The sequence below is a fragment of the Thermobia domestica genome, chromosome 11, assembly GCF_964235325.1.
Source record: "Thermobia domestica chromosome 11, izTheDome1.hap1.1, whole genome shotgun sequence".
In the NCBI taxonomy this organism is placed as follows: Eukaryota; Metazoa; Arthropoda; class Insecta; order Zygentoma; family Lepismatidae; genus Thermobia; species Thermobia domestica.
This window is the reverse complement of record NC_137464.1, coordinates 256,454,780-256,480,953: the sequence shown is the minus strand read 5'-3', so window position 1 is coordinate 256,480,953 and position 26,174 is coordinate 256,454,780. Positions and strand designations below refer to the sequence as shown.

Sequence of the window (26,174 nt, the reverse complement as noted above, 5' to 3'; positions counted from 1 at the left end):
AAAGAGTTAAGACAATAATTAGTTATTGTTGCTAATTCTATTGATTGCTGCTAATTCTATTGCTAATTCTATTGTTGCTAATTCTATTTATTTAATAATTTCATTTTTGTTTATCACTTTCGTCAGATAATCATATTGGTGTGTGTTCGGAGGGGAGGAGGGATGCATTAGCGTTTCATTTTGAATTATTGCACCTTCATACTTCTGTATCCTATTCGGCCTCATTTTATCCCCCAATATCAATAATGTACGGTTGCGAAACATGGTTGCTCGCATGGGAAGAACGTAGACTGGAAGTATTTGAGAACAAGATCCTGAGACGAATTTTCGTACCCAAGAGGAATGGGAATGGCGGAAACGTCATAAGGGCAACTACATAGTTTAAACGGTTTACCAAACATTGTTACACCAGCCATACACTGACGTATTTTTCAGTCGTAGCCATAAAATTTCATGCGCTAGTCTTGTTAGCAGCTGTCAATACGTTAGTGTATGGGGCCTGGCGTACGTTTACGTACCGAATTTTTATACGCTTGAAAAGTCTGGCTGCTTTTAACTTCGAGCGTAAATACGGCGCGTAAAAACGGCTCAGATGAAAGGGTTTTCGAGCAGCAGGTGGTCTCTTGCCCTTTCCACGGCCTTCTCCCTGGTCTGGTCTTATTGTTTTCAGAAGAGAAAACCTGTTCTTGAGTTGTCGTCGCGAATCGTTGCTGAGGTTTGCTGGTAGACTCACCAGAAATCTTCATTCCAATCTAGTTTCAGTCTTTCTATACAATACATGATTTCGGCTAAATTAATATTTTCTATTGCACAAAACGAGACATTATTTCCTAATTAAAATTCATAATTAATTTTCAGTACATAGAGGAAAAGGTATTTAAATCCAATAGTTTCTAATTAGAATTCGCAAATGATGAGAGCTCCTCCGTGGCTATATGGTCAGCGTAAGCTTCTCCGGCGCAGGACATCCTGTTCGATTCTCGACAGAAGCTCACGCAGTTTGGGTCTCACTTCTCATATCGCCTCGCTGTCTGAGAGGTCGCTAAATTCAAACCCAATCCAATCGAACATGATGTCTTTCGACTACGAATTTAACATTAAATTTAATATTTGACAATTAGTCCCCCCCCACACACAGAGAGGTTAAGATGGTTATAAAAATGAAGTCACACCTTTAGAGTTGCTCATATTCTGATATTTAAAAAAAGAAGTATAACATGACTTTTAATAGCATGTGACCAATTTCTACCAAATTAAAAATGTCATGCTATTTAGAAAAGAGAGAGAAAGCAAGAGAAGGGAAAGAAGGTTAGGGCAACCAACAGTAGAGTACGCAGGAATTTATTTCGGGAGCGGTCCAAACTCAATTTGAGGGTATTTTATATTAAAATTCCTAAAATTGTCCCTAAAATTAGGCTAAATTTACACAAAAGTCGAAATTTGGAGGGGGGGTCTCGTCCCCCAGGACCCACCCCCTGCGTACGTCCCTGGCAACCAACATAAAATGTTACTTCCAGACATACTTTCTCGTTCACTTGGTTGTCTCCGGTCGAATATGAATAAAAATGTCCCCAGTAGCAAAGATAAATTACATTTCACTCTTATGAAGAACACTCCTTCACCAAACAATGTTCAAATTCAGCTTTCTGATATTTTGTTTTGTCCCACGCTACCCGTACAATATTTTTAGAAGAAATCATTACCAGCATAGAGGTTACAGGTACCTACTAGGTATATTTAAGAATAAAAAGTAATAATCCTGACCTTCAACAAGATATTATCTCGATATCTGCCTGATAAAACAGCAAAAAATTGCGTTTGACTATCGAAATTCGGTGAAATTTTTTTGCTATTTCGACCACCTGCTGCTTGTTATTTTAAGTACCTTCTCAATTTTACAAGAACTTGTAACAAAATAGGTTCAGAAAGTCGCTATTTTTTTCCGCCGTGATCTTAACATTACTCGTGAAAAAGAAAATGTGAGAAACCGCAATACATGGCCTAATGTTTCTTTCTTTGTGAATTATTTCAAACCTCAGATTGTACATATATTTAAATTTAATAGACCTAATAATCATATTTCACCATTAATGCTCACATACTAAATCTAAATAGCACAATCATTGTACTGCTCGCTTTAGTGTGCTTGCTTTTCAGCCTAAAAGTTCTAGTTCAATCCAGGGTACCAGCTATGTTGAATATTTTTCAACATTTTATTATATCTCGTCATGATGGGGACTGTACCAACACTTATTTGAAAAACTTAAGTAGACTCAAAACAGAACATACCTAACACCAAAATTGAAATGACACCCATTTGCAGGAAACAGGATTACACTCACAATAGTTCATGTTAACTTGTAGTATGCCATTAAAGCATTTCTCAACTTTTGTGGTGTGGTTACTATCAATTCTTCCCAGATAAACGTTAACTTAAGGTCTATTACCACAAAATATTAAATAACAATGAATATCTGACACTTAAATAATTTCTTTCACGAACAACTCAATCATTTTACTGAGCTCCTCTGTGGCTAAACGGTTAGCGTGCGTGTCTTTGGCGTCGGAGATCCAGGTTCGCTTCCCGGTGGGAGCTCATGTGATTCGGATTCCATGTTAATCAGTAGGTCTCGTCTCATATAGCCTCGCTGCTGAAAGGGACGTTAAATTCAAAATCAACTCAACTTGATCGTTTTATTATGTTTATAAGTAGCATGTCCATCAGTGTCAGGAGAATTTATATAATAATTGACACAACTTCTTACTTAATAGTGTTATTTTAGTGTCATTCTTACTACTAGAGCTTCGAAATTAATTGATATTTGATTGTTTTCAGTTTCGTGTAACATACAAGTTTGTTTACAGTTTTCTTTTTACTTTCTGCTTAATTACTTATAACTACGCTTTCTTACAGTGAAATATGTCTTATTCAATGAATACAAGAAGTATGAGTATTAAAAACATACAATTCGACGGATCTTTACACTGAGAAAAATGAAAATTTAAAATAAAACAAATCTGTTTATTTTCTGAAACTCTTCCGACATAGATTGCTACAAATCATTGGTTCATAAGTTGTGAAACAAATGTATTATTATTATTATTATTAATAATAATAATAATAATAATAATAATAATAATAATAATAATAATAATAATAATAATAATAAATTTAAACGAACGAATGGATTTGGTTCAAAGTGTCTTTAATGAGTTAACAGTTTAAACTTCATTTGAAAAAGAAATCTGAACTAAGATTGGGTAGCTCAGTTAAGTTTAATAAGCAGTTGGATGTTTGTACCAACATGTAGTGAAATTTAAACAAACCAGTCGTTCATAATAGTTTAACTTTGTTTGAAAATAACCTAATCTGAGTTGAATTGGAGAATAGAGTGTTGTGAATAGCTAATGTTTGGACCAAATTTGACTAAGTTCGAAATTAAATAAATTATGGTCTATATTGTGGTACAGCTTCGTGATAATATGCCAAATATTATAGCTACGCCAAATTCATGAAACAGCTATAATCATGAAACAGCTAAAATTATTTGCAGTTTCTTATGTTCCCATATAACATACACGTGCAAACCTTTTTTTAAAAGACAAATTTAATATTTAGTATACTAAATAACTATAATATTTTAATCAAGCGTTAAATTTATCTTACTTTCCGTAATCAATTGTAGTTGCGCAAAAACACAGATCTATTCGCTTGCAATGGAAAGTACCAGTGACGGCAATTGGGTATGAACACTAAAAAGGGGGACAAAACACTACTAATAGTAAGGGGCATGTAATTAGGTTATAGTGTAAAGCCAAAAAAGTGGGGGCAGCAATTACCTTCACGCCCCTAATCGCCGATGGACAGCACATTTGTTAATAATATTCCTAATTTAAGTGAATTTTAAGACTTTGTTGACGAATAATTTTAGTAGTATTTAATTAGATCTATACGCTTTTATTTGAATCACTTCACTTCAGATTTACAATTAGTTTCATTATATTTTCATTAACTGTTAATCATCCAACGATGCGTTCAAACGTAGAATATTCACTAATAGTCATTACATTGGCCAACAACTTAAATTAATTTGTTTACAATTGACTAAATTATTTAAAAAAAAAAACACACAAAATTTCTTATATTTAATTTGAACATGTGGTTTGGTCCAGTCATTTGAATCAATCATTTTTTAATTTAAAAGTTGGTTTACATCGATCAAAAGTGTCTGCTTACTGTGTCAACAGCTTTTCAATAGACCTTACATTGAATACTGTGAATTTCTTATATCTTATACACTAACATGAGAGGCGGACATAGGGCGTATTGTGAAATTATATACTCTGAAAAAATTTATGTGGCGTACTTAAAAACGAAGGTTACATGTGTAAATCACGTAGTTTTAGGACTTAACGTATAGCAAATGTATAACTGAAAAAAGTACATTTTATACATACTTTCCGCACACATGTTTCGAATAAACGTACTTTCTGTACGAACGAAAGAACTGTATATAGGTGGTCAGGATCTCACATACAGATATACGTATGTAACATACAACTGGCGTATGTAACATACGTATACGTATGTGATATATGGAAGACTGTTAGATGTCATACATCCTGCAACGGCATGATGTAGCATCTAAGCGGGGAAAGTCTGTAGCATATGGATAACGTATGCTCCGTGCAGGTTTCTGTAGTAAACATAATGATTCCGTATAATTGTACAATATACCGCTGTCCGGATAACGGACTTTTCTCAGTGTATTAATTAATAAGAATTTGCGTCCGGTGAAGGAGAATATTAAATGTTCGAAAAATTATATATATATATATATATATATATATATATATATATATATATATATATATATATATATATATCAATAAATATTATATATATTACAATAATGAGGAATATCACAGTCGAATCGATAAGTGTTAGTAAACAATACAAATGTTTAGAAGGTGGATGAAAAACAGAGCTGTAGCTGGAGATTTCGGCGCCAGGGGCGAAGTAGAATTCGGCGCCCCTCACTCACCTTATCAAGCTTCCTTCCTTTATTTATTTACAAATAAGAGAAACAGCTGTTCTTGTTATGCTACGTTGAATTTTTATCATGCTGCTTGCACAGACTATTGCAACAACTGAAAGTGATCATTCTCTATTCTTTTACAAATAACAGCTGTTTTCAAGAGGATTATTTTGGACTTTTTGTTAAACTTACAAAACTGCCTTTGCTGTACACAAATCCACTTTGAGAAAAGTTATAAAAATTTACAACTTTTTATGTTTCATACTATATATAAGAAATGAAATTTTAATACGTTAGAAACTATGTGATTTAAAAATGTTCGAAATGGGTAACAGCATCAATTTTCAGTAATAATTGTAAACTTTTGTTAATTTTATTCTGTATGTGACCACATAAAGAATATTTTAATTTTGATCGTTTTACGGTCAAAAATATTTTGTGAAATGTAACGGAAACTCTGAAGAGACAGTATTTGTGAATTTCTTAATATTGATCGATGGAGGTAAAGAATATGTTTAATGTTCGTACTTGAAATTCAAAATGTAGTTTGGCTACTACATACACTATGTGATCAAAAGTATCCGGACACCCAAAAAACATACGTTTTTCATATTAGGTACATTGTGCTGCCACCTACTGCCAGGTACTCATTATCAGCGACCTCAGTAGTCATTAGACATCGCGAGAAAGGAGAATGGAGCGCTCCGCGGAACTCACGGACTTCGAACGTGGTCAGGTGATTGCGTGTCACTTGTGTCAGAAGTCGGTACGCGAGATTACCACACTCCTAAACATCCCTAGATCCACTGTGTCAGATGTGATAGTGAAGTAGAAACGTGAAGGGACACGTACAGCACAAAAGCGTACAGGCCGACCTCGTCTGTTGACTGACAGAGACCGTCGACTGTTGAAGAGAGTTGTAAAGTGTAATAGACAGACATCTATCCAGACCATCACACAGGAATTCCAAACTGCATCAGGATCCACTCCAAGTACTATGACAGTTAGGCGTGAGGTGAGAAAACTTGGATTTCATGGTCAAGTGGCTGCTCATAAGCCACACATCACGCAAGTAAATACCTCGCTTGGTGTAAGGAGCGTAAACATTGGACGATTGAACAGTGGAAAAACGTTGTGTGAAGTGACGAATCACGGTACACAATGTGGCCATCCGATGGCAAGGTGTAGGTATGGCGAATGCCCGGTAAACGTCATCTGTCAGCACGTGTAGTGCCAACAGTAAAATTCGGAGGTGATGATGTTATTGTATGGTCGTTTTTTTCTTGGATTGGGCTTGAACCCCTTGTTGTTTTGCGTGGCACTCTCACAGCGCAAACTTACATTGATGTTTTAAGCATCTTCTTGCTTCCCACTGTTGAAAAGCAATTCAGGGATGGCGATTGCATCTTTCAACACGATCGAGCACTTGTTCATACTGCATGGCCTGTGGCGGAGTGGTTACACAACCACAACATTCCTATGATGAACTGGCCTGCACAGAGTCCTGACTTGAATCCTATAGAACACCTTTGGGATGTTTTGGAACGCCGACTGTGCCAGGCCTCACCAACCTACATCGATACCTCTCCTCAGTTCAGTACTCCGTGAAGAATGGGCTGCCATTCCCCAAGAAACCTTCCTGCACTGATTGAAAGTATGCCTGCAAGGGTGGAAGCTGTTATCAAGGCTAAGGGTGGGCCAACACCATATTGAATTCCAGCAGTACCGATGGAGGACGCCACGAACTTCTAAGTCATTTTCAGCCGGGTGTCCGGATACTTTTGATCACATAGTGTATGTTTAAAATTATAGTACCTACTTAATTTCTTAATGACTGAAAATTCTGAATTTAAGGTTACTTTTATTAATAAAAATATTAAAACACACACACACACACACACACACACACACACATATATATATATATATATATATATATATATATATATATATATATATATATATAATGTGTGTGTGTGTATTTTGTATGTATGTAGATAAATAGCAAAAATATATCACACAACTAGATAGGTAAGCACAAAAAAGAATCCTGGCGATACAAGTAGTTAATGGAGAAATGATCTCAATAAATTTCTTTAAATTGGAAGCATTTCATATGTCAATGAAATAATAATAATAATAATAATAAAAAAACACTGGTAGCGATGAGTGTTTGAAAAAGACGAAATTCGTGGAGTAAAGTTCTGACCCATTAAGCCCCTATTCTACAACTGTTTCAAATTCAAGAACGTTATTATTCTCCTTGTTTACCGGGGCGCGGTGGCTCAGTGATAGAGCGTTCACCTCCGGTGCTTGGAGTCCCTGGTTCGATCCCAGCTCGCGCCGTGTGGACTTTGTGGTGGGCAAACACCGTGCTCGTGGGTTTTCTCGGGGTTCTCCCGTTTCCTCCCACTTTCTTCATCCCACCATTTCACTCATTTCTCATAATCACCGTCTCCTTTAGCCTAACCGGCATAACTGTGGGACGTAAAACTCAAAGATTTCATTTCATTTCTCCTTGTTTACCTTCATTTTTAATATTCCCGCGCAAACAACAACTTGTGTGTCTCTTCACTCCTTTCATTTTTCATACTTTTATTCTCACCGTCATGATTAAAACGATTGGTTAGAAAAACGTGATTAACTAACCAAACTCATCATCATCAAAATGCCGAATACGTACGTATTTAAGACTGTGACCGTTTCTGATTTTGAAAACGCTCTTGTTTACACTGTAAGTCATGACTTGGCAGCATGCATGTCACATCGTCATTAAGAAATCATATATAATAGCTTTTTTTTTTTTTAAGTAATAAGTAAAAACTTGTTCTAACTCTTATTGAAACATTTGGATTGTGTGCGTAGCGAGCAAGAAAATTTTTAACAAATCTTATTTCATTTCCAATACTTTCCTTTCTTCTTGCTCCTTCGGCACCTTCTTACTATCTGCGCCCGGGGCAACCGTCCCGCTGGCCCCCCAACTTAGCTACGACTCTGATGAGAACTATTCTAAATATAAAGCAATCTATTCTACAGTTGCTAAATGGATAAGTGATAACACAAGCACTTATATATTTAAAAATTAGTTGTATTTAAGGTAAAGTATTTTTTATCTTAAAAAGATATTTTAACTTCCAAAAATTTCTTATTATGAGCAAATGTACTATCCAATGTAATGTAGCATGGTGCATTAATATTGTCACTGTTAGAACAAATGCTATGCTTCAAAGATTGTGAAAGAAAACAGGAGAGTGAATTAGTTGCCGCATTTCATATTAGTAAAGTACAACAATACAATTGATATTGTTTTCATTTGGTTATGTTATATCCCAAATTAAGTGTTAATTCGTTATCTAAATATAATATTTTAATTATTCTAGATATTCTTTGTAACTTTTAAATAGCTTGTCAAGTCACACTTCGAAATTAAAACTTGGTTTGTTTGTACTTGGAGACGGTTGACTTTCCTTCTTTTTGTTGACCCTTTCATTAAGGACTAGATTCTACAAGAGCAGCAGATGTACTGAGCATATATTACCCAATAGCAGTGCGCGAATTAGGTTGTGCATATTTGAAGGGGGATAAAATAGTTCCTAACAGGAGATAGTTGATTGCTTTGTGAGGGACCAATGTTTCAATTTGTTGCTTTTGGAAGGGATTAAAACAAAATAGAAGGAAATTCCGCCCCGGGATTCGCACCCTGCCCTAAAGGCATGAGTGGCACAAGCTGGGTGGTAGGCCCTGGTTCCATAAGATATGTTACACCACAGAGGGTAGATTTATTTATTTATTTATTTATTCCAGAAATCTAACAAATTTAGTGAGAAAATTTATTAAATTGAATTACTGCTTTCACAAAATCATGGATTTAGCTTTTGTTTTTCTTTCTTTCTTTCTTTCTTTTTTTTAAACAAAAATCTGTCTGATTTAACTTGGTTAAAACATTCTATCTGAATTTTCACATTCCGATACTATGAAAAGAAATAAAAAGTACTCCTACATTGAATATCACTTGCTAGTCCAAATGTTTCTATTGTTTTGTTCTTTCTTTTTATTCGTTTCCTTAATAGCATAATGTTTATAGGACCTGCATTTAAAACATAGATCTGTCCTGTTCAAACAACTTGAGCAAACTGGAAAACGACCGCGTGCTGAAACAACAGGCAAAAGGAAGAGCGAAAACTGACCGTTTCTTTTTCTTCTTCTTTTACGCGCCTATTTTTACGCTAGGTGTATGGGCCAACTTACGGACCGAAATTTACGACATCATTTTACGGACCGAAAATGCGCGCTGAAAATACGCTAGTGTATGTTGGCCTTTAGGGTCATCAAGTTTAGGAGGCTCACGTGGGCAGGCTGTGTAGCCAGAATGGAAGAAAGTAGAAACGCTTTGAAAGTTTTAACTGGAAATCCAATCGGAAAGGAAGACCCAGGGGCAGATGGGAGAACAATATTAAGATGGATCTCGCAGAAATAGGAATACAAAGTACAAATTGAATCTAGTTGGCTAAGAACAGAAGTCAATGAAGAGCTTTTGTGGATGTGGTATTGAACCGCCAGGTTCCATAGGCCATAGAATTGTTAGTTAATACTAATAACCAAATTCGCATTCAAATTATGTCTATATCCGCATTATTAATCTATTCGTCCCATGGGAGTACTACTCCAGTGATAGAGAGCACAATTACTTGTTTATACCACGCACCATGATGCACGGGAGATTTTTTTTTCTGTACTAAAAGATTTTGATGACAAAGAACTCGAGTGGGAAAAAGAAATGAGAAATTAAATTTAAACAATATGCATTAAGCATTTCGCCATTTAGTAGTTACGAGAAATAGAAAAAGTCGCCGAAGCCATAAAACTTGTGTAGGAGAATACAAAAAAGTGTTCATGTTGATACATAATGTCGATCCGCATATATCCCAGCACGAACAGTATAACAATAACAATAAAAAAAAGCAAATGTTTCTACTGTGTGCACAGAAGGAGGGAATAATGTTATGTCCACATTTTAAATATTACTGTTAAGATTTCACTTTTCACATTAACATTACAAGCAGCAATGCATGTAATATTCTTTTGTTTGTTACTTTATTTTATGATTGTAGCGAGAAATGGGAAGGGCAAACAACTCTATAACTATAATGAAGCAAAACGTTATCTTTTGTTACACGCGCATTAACTCTCCTCGTAATTTATTAAGACGGTGCTAGAAGTGGGGGGAGGGGGGGAGACATGGAATTTAGTAACATGATTATGTAGTACGGTACGTTTGTTGTGAAATACGGATTGAAAAGTTGTTTTCGCAACACATGGAATAATTTATAGACTATCGTGTAAATTAAAATGGCCACAATTGAGTGAGAAAACGATTATATTACTTTGGTTTAATTTCATGTATGTATAGGGATGTTTTCAAAGAAAGATCCGCCTATTCCTTGGACCGGCCCTAGTTGTTACGTTACGCTTCGCCACTGATTTAATTTCCTTCTGACAAAACTGATACATAGTCATGCTTTCATTTAATTTTTGACATTGTGTTTGCGGTTATTACCCGACTACGACGAAGCCAAAATAAGGTTGTGGAAGGCATATGTGGATACGTATATATAGGGTGTATTAAATCGACTTTTCAATTTTGAAGCCGATTTTTAGCATTTTCACATAAAATTCCTTACGATCAATTCTATCAGTGTCTCTTAATTCTTGCACCATTTGTAATTTGTATGGTTTGAGATGTAACTGTCTTCTCAACACAGGCCAAACTGACATATGTATTATGCCCAGCTGTCGAGAAGCACGCCGGGTTGAGTTTTGTAGGACTGTCCCCAAAGCCTTGTCTCACTTGCTCAACAACGTCTTCAGACCTTCGGGGACGACCTGAAGATTTGTTGTGTCTTACTGAACATCTAGTTTCAATAAAACACCTATGCCACTGATAAATAGTAGAACTGCTGGGAGGATCTTTACCATACTTTGTACGAAAATTACGTTACACAGTGTCGCAGACTTGGATTTTTCAAACCAAAACATACAGCTATCACGCTCGGCGCCAGTAAAAGTAGCCATCTTCGTTCCAACTGCCGCTAGCGCTTGTGGTGGCTTGTTTCTGAACTAGTGAATTACGTGAATCAAAACGTGATGTATTTTGCTACAAAATGACACCGAAACCATGTTTGTAAGATAATTGAATAAATCAGTATAAGTTTTCAAAGCTGTAAAGTTCTTTTTATGATACATCTTGTACAATCCGCGGCAAAAAACCTGCAACATGAGCATATAAGTTTATTGTGAAATGACGAAGTCTTTTGCTCCAAAATAAGTGTGCACGGGAGGAGGTAGAAGTTTATCCTGGCGTGATTTGTTCCACTTAGTCGTTATGTTCATTCCCTGTGCTGTTAGGCGTAGTTTCACAATAAACTTACATCCTCATGTTGCAGGTTTTTTGCCGCGGATTGTACAGTCACGAAAGAAAGTATTCTTCAGTTGACAAAATTTCTTTTCCTAATAACGCAACAAAAAATAACCTAATAGAGTACCGTTTTTTTTTTTTTTTGGCAAGTTAACTATTCTAATGATAGCAACAAAAAATATCCACAGTAATTCATTTGTTCGCGAGTTATTGACAAAAGAAAATTTGTCAAGTGTCAAATACTTTCTTTACTGTGTGTACAGTATTTAATTCCACTAGTTCAGGAAAAAGGTCTCATTTCTTGTATTTCTACGCCTCAGTAAGGAATAGACTGAAGACATTGTTTGTAGATCTATCAATAGAAAAAAAGGTAATTAAATATGACATCTCTCTATTAGAAATAACTCTAAGCCATTCATTTTAATTTGTTTAATTATTTGTGTGCTTTAGCAGTGGATCTCTAATTAATTCTTTATCCTCCATTGCTAGAAGCAAGATTGATAAGGAATTTGTAACTGATTTGGTGGATTGTTTACATTAAAAATTGCCTATTGATAATGGCAAAGTTAAAATGATTTTAACATGGGATTCTCACAGTAACCAGTGTTCTCGAGAAAGGAACATAGAGGTATAGTAAATTGTCATAGAATAATATATATACACTAAACATGTAATACTGTAATATGACTATAGTATAATTAAAGATTGGCAAAATATGTCATACATTCTGTTGATCGAAACTTATGTTACAGAAACAGTAGTAGTAAGATTGTTCTTTCAGTGGCGGGCATAGAACGCCATGAAGTTTTATTTTTGTCTTTTGTTTAATCGTTCTTTTTGAAGATTGTGGATAGAAAATGGAGGGTTCACAGTGAACTCTTCTCGATTAGCATAGGGGGCACGGTTATTCAGTGGTGGAGCGCTTGTTTCTGGTACGTGGGGTCTCTAATTCAATCCCCGGGAAAGTAAGTTTGTGGAAGATAACATCGTTTCCATGGATTTTCTCGGAGGTACTCGGGTTTCTTTCACATGTTCATTCCACGGATTCTTCCATCATAAGTGACTTGCCTTAATCATGCTTGGGATGTTTCTTTCTGTCTAGCGCATAACACTTTCTAATTTCACTAAACGCCATGTACACAAAAAAGAAGAAGAAATTATATCAGAATAATCTTAATAACACACTATGTTTCGTCCATAATAGTGACTCTATGGTATTACAGTTCAACGAGATCTACATTTATATTGTATTCTTTTTATTATTATCATTTTGTTTATGTCATTAAAATCACGATCACACGAGGAAACGTAATATGTAGACATGGAACGCAATTGTTCTGGAAAAATTCCGTCCACAAAGTTCTCCTTTTTTCATTTTTTTAAAAACTTTTTTTTTTTTTTTTTTTTTACGCCGTTCTGGCATTTTTCTGAATCTCACGGCATTTTCAAACAAAAAGACAATGGGAAAAGCAAAGCCGTAAGTGAATGAGGTTACATTTAATCTGGTTGGTGCAGAAAAAGTCAAGAATTGTTCTTGCGAATTTTTATCAAACTGTATTAACTCCGTGTATGATCTGGTTATCGCATCGTGTAAAAAACACATCTGAAGAAGTTGACGTATAGCAAATTATTAAGGTGTCGATTAGGATCTCAGTTCTACTCAGTTATATACTCCTGTAAATATCACCGTTAAATATCAGTAGCGTAATTAAATTTTTCATAGTAATTTTTCTTTTTCTGTATAGTATGTTAATTGTTCTTGACACAATATTCTTACGTCGGTTTACAACTCGTATTTAATGAGAAGTATTGAATTTGTCGGTCCGAAGAAAACTCACAAACCGACAACTTCGCAACGTACTGTTGCAGGTATTATTTAAGGAATAGAACGCGAACACATAGCCCGGACTATTTGCGCTTTTTATCGCCACTAATGGCATCTTGTTGTCCAAGCCGGTGTTTTTAAACCTAACTGACTTATATGGCCTATGAAACCCTGAGGTTCAATGCCGCGTTCACAAAAGCTCTCCATTGACTTCTGTCCTTAGCCAACTGGATCTAGTCTCTACTTTGTATTCCTATTTCTGCGAGATCCATCTTAGTATTGACCTCCCATCTGCACCTAGGTCTTCCTAATGGACATTTTCCGATTGGACTTCCAGTTAAAACTTTGAAAGCATTCCTACTTTCTTCCATTCTGGCTATATGACCTGCCTACCTGAGCCTCCTAGACTTGATGTTCTTAACAATGTTTGGTTAACGGTATAAATTATGCAGTTCCTCTATCTGTAGTTTATTCCTCCATAATGACAAGTTCATACAATAAATTCGAGGGTTCCAAATTACAAGATGGCATGAAGGTCGAGTTTGTGAATTGTGTGCATTTTTCTTAAGTATTTTTACATGGTTTTTGATTTTTTCTCATCTAATCTTAACATAAATAATCTCATTAACATTGCAGTGCCTGAATGCCAAAGGGTGTAACTCCAAAATGTTTATTTTTCTAGGAGACAACTTTGAAATTAAATGAAAATTTTTCAGTTTAACACCCCACGATTATGCCTTGTAGGTTAAGGGATGATTAAGGCATGTGACTAATTATGGAATAGTCGGTGGAATGAGAATGTGGGATGAAACGGAAGTATTCCGAGAAAACCCACGGACACGATATTTCTACCACAAAATTTACTTGACCGGGAATCAAACCAGGGACCCAACACACCAGAGATGAACTCTGTTCCACTGAGCCACCGTACTCCCAGACAACTTTGAAGTTCAACACCTCATTTAAAAAAGTTAATTGTTTAAAATGACTTCAACCAAAATATAATTATAAAATTCCATTTATAATCCTGGTAGTGAATGACATTTTCTCTTGGTCTGGCTTACACGAAATGTTCAAATGACATTTTCTCTTGGTCTGGCTTACACGAAATGTTCAAATTCAAACTTCTTTCCTGGAAAATTTTCAATTTTCGAGTTAAAACATTTGTCATTCAAGCGACCCAATTTAATATTAACATTATCACAATTAAAACATCAGCAACAATTATCTAAAGAACAACAACAGAAAAAGAAAAAAAGAAAAGAAAGACAATATAACGAAAGAAGAAGCTTGTGGAAAAACTAAGGAACAAATTTCAAAATGCTAAAACAAGGGCGATGAAGGCCCTTATTAACTCTATATAACATTTTTCATTTAAAACAATTATTACGTAAAAACAAATAATCAACTTTTAACACATTACTATAGTCTATAACTTTAAATATTAAATATAATTTTGTCTAATTTCCGTGAAACATAAGAACTCTGGAAAATGTTGCGTTCTAGCCTGATACAGTAATGCTTTAATTACCGAGTTGATTAATAAATATTATTTTAAGTTGAAATGTATGTTGTTTTGTCTCATACATCAACTTCATTAATACAAATAAAGTAAATATAGATTTTTTAAATCTAAATATTTGGATTTTCATTTTAGTAACACTAGTAATGTAGGTTGCACGGAAAAATAACTTCTCTTATTTTGTAATTTGAGCTTCTCTCCCACTCTGATCGCTTTTAGTTCCAGTTATGTATTATACCCTAAATAGTAATTATTACAACAGGTAATAATTTGAGATTTGCTGTTAATCAAAATAAGTGTTCTTCATTCATTCGTCAGCACCTTTATTGGTGATAAGAGTAGATGCACCAGACGTGTCGTTCCTATGTGCTACAAATGTAGGTAGTGTAATGGTCTCATTCTTATAAATACAATAGTTTTATACATACAATATAGCTTTGTGCAATTATAATAATATGCAAAGTAAACACTTATTATTACTTGTGTTATTCCGACGAAAGCAAACATTTAATTATCTAATGAGTCTGATGAGGGTAATGATAATATATTACCGAATCTGTAAACAGATTACTACTACTAATAATAAAATGTTTGATTTGGGTAGATTTTATTATTTATTTATTTCATATACCTCTGTGTATATATAATTACAACAATACCAAACAAATTAAATTGTTAATAATATTGAATATTAAAATATTTTTGTATATCTTACTGGGATAAATATATATTGTATGGTAAATCCATATATTATAAATTGTTAATCACAAATAAAGCGATTTTTGCCTAGTTATTTTACATTTAAAATTTAACAATCAAATATACTTATTATTTGATGAGGAATGTAGCTATTTCTGTAACTCTGATTTCTGTAATGTATTTTAATATTGTGCGTTTTAGATGTTAATGCTCAAAATATTAAAATACTGAACATAATACCAAATGTTATAGGCCTACCTACACTTTTGTTAAAAATAAACCGAAATTATGTTCAAATAATAATAATAATGAACTATTTTTCTGTAATTGAAATTTCCCTGTAATATTACATTTTAATATATTTCCTTTTTTTTGCTTTTCAACAAATTTAAGAACTATATTTCCCATTTAAACTACAAATTTCTTTTCAATTGACAACTAAAGTCAAAGTCCTGTTATAGGCTGGATGTCTTTTAATGACGTCATAAATAATGGGCTATTGATAAAGATAACACAAGGACACTGATTACTGCGCTTTGTAATACATTTTAAGTACTCTAGAGTGATACGGAACTCATATTTTACAAGTGTACCGTATTTTGTTTTTAGGCTATTTTCGAAGATGTATAAATTGCAGATCCACAGACAATAAATACAACAGTATAAATGTAATATACGGTATATCTGGGAGTACAATGCATTTTTATATAGAAACACAAACGGTATAGAAAATAATTATCACAAGTTAGTAACACTGATTAGCAATGTAATGTTGGAGTTCATCAGACCGTCACATGTTTTGCTTGTTTTTCTGTACTTCCTTGTAATTTTCCACCAAAACATAACCAGAGGGCGCTGAAGTACTCGATGCAATTATCTATTCGAAAGTTGACTTATAAACTGCAGTCTAATAGTAAATCTATATTTACTGTAAAAGAAAAAGAGGTTATTTACACTATTCGCTGTATTTAAACCACATTAAAAGTTTATTTATTTTGTAAAATATCTTTTAATAAACAAACTTCCTTATTTTAGAATTTTCTTTCTTATGCTCAAACTGTTTGTCACGAAACTGAAAATGACTTTTTAAAAGTTATCATTCATATTCTGTTGGTTACATAACAGCTTCTTAATTGCCGTAATGCTTGACAAGGCATTATGGTAATTTGTTTTCTAAGTAGCCTAGCTATAAATGCATAACGAACTGTGAGAGTTTGTATCAACTGATTATTATTATTATTATTATTATTATTATTATTATTATTATTATTATTATTATTATTATTATTATTATTATTATTATTATTATAGTACAGCCTATAGATAATAGTGCAGATATTGTGGATTATTTTTGTCAACAAACAGATTACAATTTGAGATTTGCGTTTAATCAAAATAAACGGTTTCCATTTTTCAACACCTTTATTGGTGATAAGAGTAGGTGCACGAGATGTATCGTTCCTATATGCAAGGGCGCTGATCCTGGGGCCCGGGCCCCTCAAAGCTCATGTGGGCAGCCTATTATATTTATGAATATACAATATTTGGCATAATCTGAATGCAATTTGTCTTAAAATCCTCATATATATACCTTCTGCACCTGAATCCCCCCCCTCGAAATTTACAGAGAAATCGGCGCCCTTGCCTATATGCTACAAATATGTAATGGTCTTATAAATAGTTTTATACATACAATAGCCCTGTATAATTAGAATAATATGGCGGTAATGATGATATTTTGAATTGTCCTTAAGTTAGGATCTTATAAACTGTGATTGTTTTATTTTCCATTGTATAATCTATGATAATCAAGCACACAAAACAAACACTCCCATTCACATTTACGCCATCTTTTCTTTATTTTTAATCCTAAATGTTCTTTTATAAACTTCAAAATACAGTTATGTAGTCTGTGGTATTTTGATTTTAGAGTGACAACTCAGTAATCTAATTGATGCAGTTTTACTATACGGATCCATAGATGGCAAAATGCACGAAAAAATGTGGGGAAGTCTTTAATTTGCCCATTTTATGTCGAAAACAGACCCCTGCGGGGCTTCTAACCAGTTCTTACTCCTACTACTACTTATACTATGGATAGTAAAACTGCACGTCTAATTAACTGTGAAATTCTCTTTTTGAAGTTTTTTTAAAGTGTTGTTCTTATTTTACAAGTAATTTGTCTGTTACTATGTCCTGTGTGTGTTACTGTTACTATTGTGTGTCATTCCTTTGATTTAGTGGGTTATATTATGACTGTATGTGTCACTTCTAGGATTTTCTGGGTCGTATTATGACTGTATGTGTCATTTCTAGGATTTTGTGGGTCATTATGACTGTATGTGTCACTTCTAGGATTTTGTGGGTCATTATGACTATGTGTCATTTCTAGGATTTTGTGGGTCATATTATGACTGTATGTGTCATTTCTTCGATTTTGTGGGTCATATTATGACTGTATGTGTTATTTCTAGGATTTTGTGGGTCATATTATGACTGTATGTGTCATTTCTAGGATTTTGTGGGCCATATTATGACTGTATGTGTCACTTCTAGGATTTTGTGGGCCATATTATGACTGTATGTGTCACTTCTAGGATTTTGTGGGCCATATTATGACTGTATGTGTCACTTCTAGGATTTTGTGGGCCATATTATGATTGTGTGTGTCACTTCTAGGATTTTGTGGGCCATATTATGATTGTGTGTGTCACTCCCTCAATGAACTTGATTCGTTACTTTTGACCTTCTAATCCTGGCCAAAATTTATATTGATCCATCAATAGTTCTTGAGATTATTTTGTCTCCCGGATATTTTTTTTTTGTCTTTCTGACGAACGGACAGAGTAAATACTTAAAATAGTTTTGAGAAACTTAGCTCCTTAACAGGCTATCATTCATTAACAATTCAACTTGAAACATATATCAACTCATGTTTTCAGAGTTGTATGCATTTTTGTTGTAATTTGGAATTAAGGCTTAAGATAAATAATGCATTTGAAGAGACAAAGATGTTGATCATAACTGAAAGTGCATCTCTGGTCACAAATTCCCAAAGTCTGATACATCAATAGATTAAGACGTTCTTGGTACACTTCGAAAATTTCAAACAAATCGTTGTAGGCATATTACGAGACCTGCTTGTGACTGCTAGCGAGTTCTTTTCGTAGTGGCTTAGGGGTCTAGAAACAGTTTTTTTTTTTTTAAATAGCATTTTGCAGACCGACTTCTGTCTCAGTTTCTAAAATGTTGATATTATTAGTTATCTTTAAGGTATTCACTAGGATTTTAAACACAAGTGAGAATGAGCAGGGTGTGAAATCCTGGAGGGAATTCCCACTACTAACTTCTAGGTGGGTGGGTGGGTGAGTGAAGGAAGTGATACTGTTGTTAAAAGTTTGCAAATTAATTACAGTAATTCATACAGGGTGGCCCAAAAGTAGGTATAGAGTCCTACAAAGTATATTTTAAATTTATTAAGATAATTGGTTTATTTGCTTCTGTCTGTTCCAAGCTTAAGGTATGAGTGAAGAGAGATTAAGAACAAATAATAAAGAAACTAAATCACTACCTGAATGGATAACAATAAGAAAATTATATAAAATATCAAGAGCCTCTCAGTACGGGACTGTATACCTACTTTTGGGCCACCCTGTATTTAATTAATGTCTTTTTTATGTAATTAATGGCTGAACTAATGGTTAGGGAGGTCCTTAAACTTACATAGTTTAATAATTATGAATATTCAAATATGTGAAGGGGCCTCGGTGGCTCAGTGGTAGAACGTTCACCTCTGTTGCATGGGGTTTTTGTTTCGAGCCCAGCTCGCGCCAAATAGACTTTCTGATGGACAAACACCATGTGCATGGGTTTTCTAGGGGTTCTCTCGTTTCCTCCCACTTTATTCATTCCACGAACATTTCTTATTACCACCTCCTTAGTCTAGCCAGCATAATCGTGGGACGTGTAAAACTAAAAGATTTAATTTCCTTTTTCAAATGTGTGAACTCTCTGAAAGGAAACATTTCAGATTTCTTTCATTCTTGCCTCCGGTCTTCCCTCAGACATTTTGACTGTTACGATTTCGCATTGAGGATAAGCGTACTTCAAAGATTATAGCATCTTCAAATATTTGTTCTGATATGTTTCTATGTCTAAGTGATTTCATCGAAACATACATACCTTAATAAATTAGTGTATCCTGTACTTTTGAAACAAAGATTTAATAGAAGGATTTGTTACTAAGTGAACACTCTGTTACCTGCATACTTTTTTCATGACGCTAAAAGAGTTAGCTAATTGGCAGCTAAAGTGAGAGATGTCCATTTAGTTCTATTGAAGTCTGCTACAAAGGAGTTAACCGCAAACGGGATCGGGTTCATGGTATTTCACAACTCTATTTATGCCTGTAATGTAAACAAGCTTCCCAATGCCGTTTTACAATTTCCTTGCCAATAGGGGAAAGGCCGTCTCGTGGTGTTATTGAACCTTTTTTCCTTTAACTGTAAAGTTAGTACGTAAGTACACTGGTGTTTCTTGAAAAATAAACGAATTCTTCTCAAGTTAAGATGGAACTTTCCTATGTTTATTAGCACGCTGGTTTCCAGGTCAAAAAGACGTCTCGCCTTGGTTTTTAGTTTCTGCTTACTCATCGCTATTTGATTGAAGTAATTTGTCAGCTATTTTGTTGCAATCAAAGGTATATATTGTGTTTATTACATTCTTTTTTTCTTTCTTCAGAGTTTAAAATCGATTTGCTTTATCACTGTAATAATTAAAATCTTGTATAAAATTCACAGTGCTTTTTAAATACACTAGTTAAAATTCTGGCTTGCATGGGTTCCAGAGAAACCCAGGTTACAGATCAGACAAAAATAGTTTTGTTAGCTTAAATAATGCACAAATCACAGATAAAACCAGTGGTAAATCTGTTGGATAAAACACTGAAAAATAAAATCTGCGATTACCACCGTAGCAGTACAGACAGTAGCCTCAACAATGTAAATGGTAAATTAGACCAATGTTTCTCAACCGCTGTGTCGCGAATACATGTAAGGTGTATCGCGAGATTTTTAATGTCTTCTAAGATCTTCCACAAAGAAATTATCTTTAGAAGAAAAATTAAAAAAAAAAAATTATCTCCATTGATTTCAAACTTGTCTTCCAAGTTTAGAGCTGGAAAGTTTGGTTGTAACGCTGTTCATTTTTCTTTTGAAAGAAACGCTGGACATGAGAGTTTGTCTGTCAAGAGTTCGTCCAAGCATAGATATTCGCAAAAATCGCCAGGAACAAATATTTCACTAGTTTTAAGTTTGATAATTTCTTATATTTCTGATGATAATATTTCTTTCTCATATTAATGCTTAAAAGTCATAAGTTTTTTTTTTTTATGTTAATATGATTCTATTGGAGAGTCTTATGTAATTTGCTTGTGAGATTTGTATCTCATAGTCGTTCCATATTTTTAAAAAAACGTATGTATTTTTAAGTTTGCCTTTTTGCATCTAGTAAAAAAAAATCACGTACAGGGGTTTCGAGAAAGTTTGAAACCTACTTTGGTGTGCCCTAAAAAAAGAAAGAAAAAGAAAAAAAAGATTGAGAAGTGCTGGGTTAGACAACTGCCATCTTTAGCCCTACATTGTACCGAGTTACCGAGACTTTGCCAGTGTTGTTAACTCCTACGAAATAAGCCAAATTGCGAATAGGAGACCGAGGTCGATACTATATTATAACGGAAATATTACATTATTAGGGAGAAAGGTTTACTAATACATTTCTCCTCTCCGACCTCAATTAGGTGCTTCATACATTTTTGCTTTGGAAAAGTGGAAACCCTGTAAGAAAGCACAACATAAAAAACTCAAAACTATATACAAGGTCTAGTATATACATTGTTTCTATAGGTATACAGTTGATTTCTCGCTTTATACGGTGTATGTTGCTGATAATTGAAATAACATTCCTTTCATTTTAAATAATTTATATTTCCTGTCTTTTTAAAAAAATGCTGTTATCAAAAGGATATAAGAAAAATTCAACATTACAACTAATTATCAACATTTATTAAACGGATATACAAGTTAAGCACAGCCATTACCAGTGCACGGAAGAGGGTTGCGATCTCTTTACAAGAAAGGAAGGAACAAATAAGCAGAGGAAAGGAAATTATAGGATACTTTTAGTTATTATTTTATTTAACGTATTAGTTTGTATGGACGTTATCAGTAATTACAATTTGGCCCTGTGTAAAGAAAGGATAAATGTGGAATGAGAAATTGGGATGAAACTGGACTCGACATGGCGGCATAAAGAGTATTTCGGTGGGGGGAGATCATGTTATCTTTCTGCTGATGACATTAATTAGGATACTGGTAGCCAATAGCGGATTTCGAGAGCAACGACTTTCTTCCTTTAGTTTGTAGCGAGAAAATGTCAATTTTTATGCGAATGGCTTCCCTCAAGAGACGCCACTGGACTGGTGTGTATTGGTCGTAGCCCAGTTAGCGATAAAGAATTTGCCTCAAATCATGCGATGAAAAGTTATGACCGTAGGAGCAAAATTGCTATTTGCGAGTACGAGAACAAACCTCTTGAATAAAATATTACAAAATGTTCGTTTGTGAACATAAATACTGTATTTCAAAAATATGGGTCACAGTTGGGCCAATGTATTTCGCCCAACCATCGCAACCATTAGTCTACATACAGCTTTCCAAGTCCGTATCTTGGGATTTTGATGATAATTTAATAGAAATATGCAAATAGCGTATTTTTTTTCAAGCTCTTTATTGATGAATTACCACTGTCACATATCTTACAAAAAAATATGTGAAACATAACCGTATAATGTTTTAGGTTGTACAATAGCCCTGAGTTCGTTATATTAAAATTATGGAAATATTTCAAAAATTAATTCATACTAGCTGTACCTGCGCTCTCTACACAGCGCATCATTCACATATGAGCATGAATCTACTTGTCATTGCTCACAACATCTGTATATGTCTCTTTACAGATACAAGTGAAAGACGTCTTGATAAAATTCGGCAAGGAGTACAGTAAAGGGGAGATATTTTTCGATTATTTTTTCAATATCTCGCATCGTTTGCAAGATTTGAGCCTACTTCCAGTTGGAGTTTCTAATTCATGCATAATCAGTGTTTTCTTTCTTCTTGCATGCAGTATGTACCACACAATTAATTATAATGTCAGTGATATATGGTGTTAATAACAACAAAGATTCATCTTAGACTGGAGAAACGGTTATCCTTCGTTTTTCATTATAATTTGGTCATGAAAAAAACGCCTGAGCGATATACAACCCACGTATACAACTACGTGGCGTTAGAATATATAACTTGTAGGATATGATGCTTTACTTTTTTAATATGTCATCAATCTCCTTATCATTCCTTACAACATCTGTACATGTCCCTTTACAGACACAAGTGAAAGACGTATTGAGTAAAAAAAAAAAAAAAAAAAAGCCAAGGGGTATCATAAAGGGGATACTTTTTTCGATTTTCTCAATATCTCGCACCGTTTGCAAGATTTGAGCCTGCTTCCGGTTGGAGTTTCTAATTCATGTATGACCAGTGTTTTCTTTCTTCTTGCATGCAATATGTAATAAGCAAATACATTACATACACAATTAATTATAATGTCAGTTATATATGGTGTTCATTGGGCAAAACACTCCCCCAAAAAAGGTTCATCTTAGACTGGAGAAATAGTTATCCTTCCTTTTCCATTATTATTTGGCCATGAAACAAACGCCGGAGACATATACAACCCCTATATACAACAATGTGGTGTTGGAATCTATAATGCTTAGGATGTGATCCTTTTTTTTTTTTTTTTTTTTTAATTTCAACGCTTCCAATGTACCCGTAAAAATGTAATAAAGAAATAGTGCCCATGTTTTTTAAATATTCAATGAGAACTGGACAATCTACATGAAATTTGCAATCAATCAGTGAAAACGTCATCTTTCTAGAGCCTGTAGTTTCCGAGATCTCATTGTCGAAAGGATTGGACAGAAACATATAAATGTCGTTTAAAAGAGCTCCAAAGATGGTAGCACAATTCATTTGCATTTATTTCGGAGAAGACTTATTAAAGACAAAGGCCTTTGAACAATAATTTAAAAGAATAAACTTTGTGAAAAATATTTCTTTAAGTAATTTATTTAAAGTACACTCTTTTAAAAATATTTGTCTTTGTTATAAACGTGAAATCTCAAATAACCGTAAATCAAAGTTTTGAAAGCTATGGTTATAGCTCGGTCGCTCTTAATTGGTACTGTAGCATTTTAATAGGTAGATACCAACTGTACAAATGATAACACAAGAAATGGAATTTATTTGAACTACTGTATTTTTCGTGTATTTTCTGTATTTAACTCATTATTTCTATAATTAATTTTCTTTATAAACGAACTTAAATGCATCTACTATGGCTTCCTCACATATTATATATAAAGAACAAGTTTTTACATGTTTGGCCACACAAGAAGGAAATGATAATATACGATACAGACCATAAGAAATGATATCATAAGATATGGACCATTATCCTTAATAACATATACATATTTCTACAAGTTATCGTTACAATCGAAAGAATATTTTTAATTATTTCACTAATGGTTTATATTTTTTCTTTTCTTGCAGAATTTCTACTGCCCAAGAAGCACCTGTGAACTCTGAGGATTGTTTTAAGTGAGTGCTGATATTTTAAGTGTCTCTGTATACTGTGTGTGACAATGTTGCGTACTTGTGGTCGGAGTGACAAGTGATTGTGATAGAACGACGGTTTTGGTGTTTTTTCATAAAAAAAAGTTACCAGTAGCGAGCGTTGTGCGTGCAGATTGCGCGCACGCGCCATATTTTTTCCCAGCTTTAAAATTATATATATATATAAATTTAGAGCATAATTTATTGCTCTCTTGTTTGTACAATAAAACATAAACTGTTTGTGAATAAATTGTTTGAGACAATGATGAAGAACGAACTTCGTAGTGGTAGTGAAGTCACTTTGACCTCCTACATGGGAAGCGTTGGCTCAATCAACGAAACACCTTCGGAAAGTCCCTGCAAACCAGCAGCAAATGGCGTCAACGGACAAGCGGGAGGTGGTTCTGGTAAGTTGTAAATGTTTTTTTTCTTTCAATTTGATTTACAGTAGTTGTCTGCCCCTCTTCCAAGTCTTCGGCTTGTCTGCAAATTGTCTGCATACTAGTGACATCTATTGGCCTCGGTAGAAGTCAGCGCACCTAGCGACAATTTTTATGCTGACTGTGTACTGTTGGGAACTAGTGTGACTGCTTATAATAAAGATAAGTTTTTTTTTTTTTTTTTTTTTTTTTTTGCTTTAGAATAAGGATTATACAAGTCTATACCTGGAGAATATTATGGGTCGTCCTAAAATATTTAATCTATCTTTCCAGTGGCGGCAAAACTGCTTTCCCATCCACCTTGCAGAACTTAAAAAAAAAAAATGAAAATTGAGTTTCGTAACGTCAGAAACCACCTACAGTTTTTCCTTCCTCCCACTTTGCACCGTTAGATCTGCTGAGCAGCGGGGCAGTTGTTGCTGCTACTAGCTGGAGTGTGTTAGTTTCGTACCACAAGATCTCGAATTGGAATTCCGGCAGGAAAGCATCGAACGCACTTGATTGATTCAGACTTCACATCAAAATGTAGGCTTTTAATAAACATCCTTTTTTTTTTTTCCTTTGAAACGAACGGAGGTGTTTGCTTTGTTCTTCAAGTCCTTTTAAAATGGCTTCAAATCTTTTGATAAAATAAATGCTACGTATTATGATATAATTTTACGAAGAATAGGGACTATCGTTCCTCAATGGCAGAACTATTTTATCTGAGGAAAGATACCTGCTTCGATCCCAAATTTTACTTTGTGGTAGATAACATTTTATCTGTGGGGTTTGTAAGGATTATCCCGTTTTCTTTCAGAATCTCATTCCCATCGGTCTCCTTTAGCTTAAAGAAGTGCAGATTTCATTAATCTTTCTCGCTAGTGTGGATAGCGCTTGTGCCTTCGGCACACCAGGTCCTGGATTCGATTCCCAGTGGTAGAACGTCGAGGGTATTCAAGTAGTACATAACCAGTGGCGGATCTTGCCCGGGACCGGGGGATGGTTAGGCTCTCTCAGTTTTTTGAGCAGGAAAAATAATTGGAGCTATTAATTATATATTTTTGAACATTTATAATAAGCTTTGCCTTTTATTCTTGATTGGAAATTTTTTGAAACATTATATATAGTTTCAGTTGCAATTATTCTGTTATGCAATGTGTTAAACAATACTTGGGGTCCATAATGTTGACGTCCAACTCAACCATAATATTCATCGGCACAGAATTAAGCTGGAAACTTCTGTAGGACCCATGAAAAAAACGTAAACTCATAGTCTAGGTTCTCGTTCCCCCCCCCCCCCCACTACAGTTTTTACCTTCTGGTTCTGCCATTGTGCAGATCTCACTTTAAACTTCAGGTCTCGTCATGTAAGGCCTCGCTGCTGAAAAGAAAGACGTAAATATCAATTAAGAGTCTTCATCCCGGCGAAATTAAAATACCGCTAATTTTACAGTAATTATGTGATATCTTCAAATATATAAAAGATAATCGAAATGTGGAACAAGAGCGCCCTAGAC

The 26,174-nt window shown here is 34.4% G+C and overlaps 1 protein-coding gene across 3 annotated transcripts in view; it reads left to right on the top strand.

Annotated features, from left to right (window-relative positions):
- The window catches only part of LOC145664962 (sodium-independent sulfate anion transporter-like), a 139,437-nt gene that overhangs the window by 27,684 nt on the left and 85,579 nt on the right, over positions 1-26,174 (top strand). For 2 of the 3 annotated variants that reach the window (XM_081732110.1, XM_081732109.1), the window contains exon 2: positions 24,173-24,642. In XM_081732110.1, the coding sequence (XP_081588236.1) occupies positions 24,498-24,642 (145 nt within the window). In that variant the 5' untranslated portion in view covers positions 24,173-24,497. Of the gene's footprint in view, positions 1-20,178; positions 20,200-24,172; positions 24,643-26,174 lie in introns of those variants that run through there. The other variant, XM_081732111.1, reaches the window with a different exon arrangement.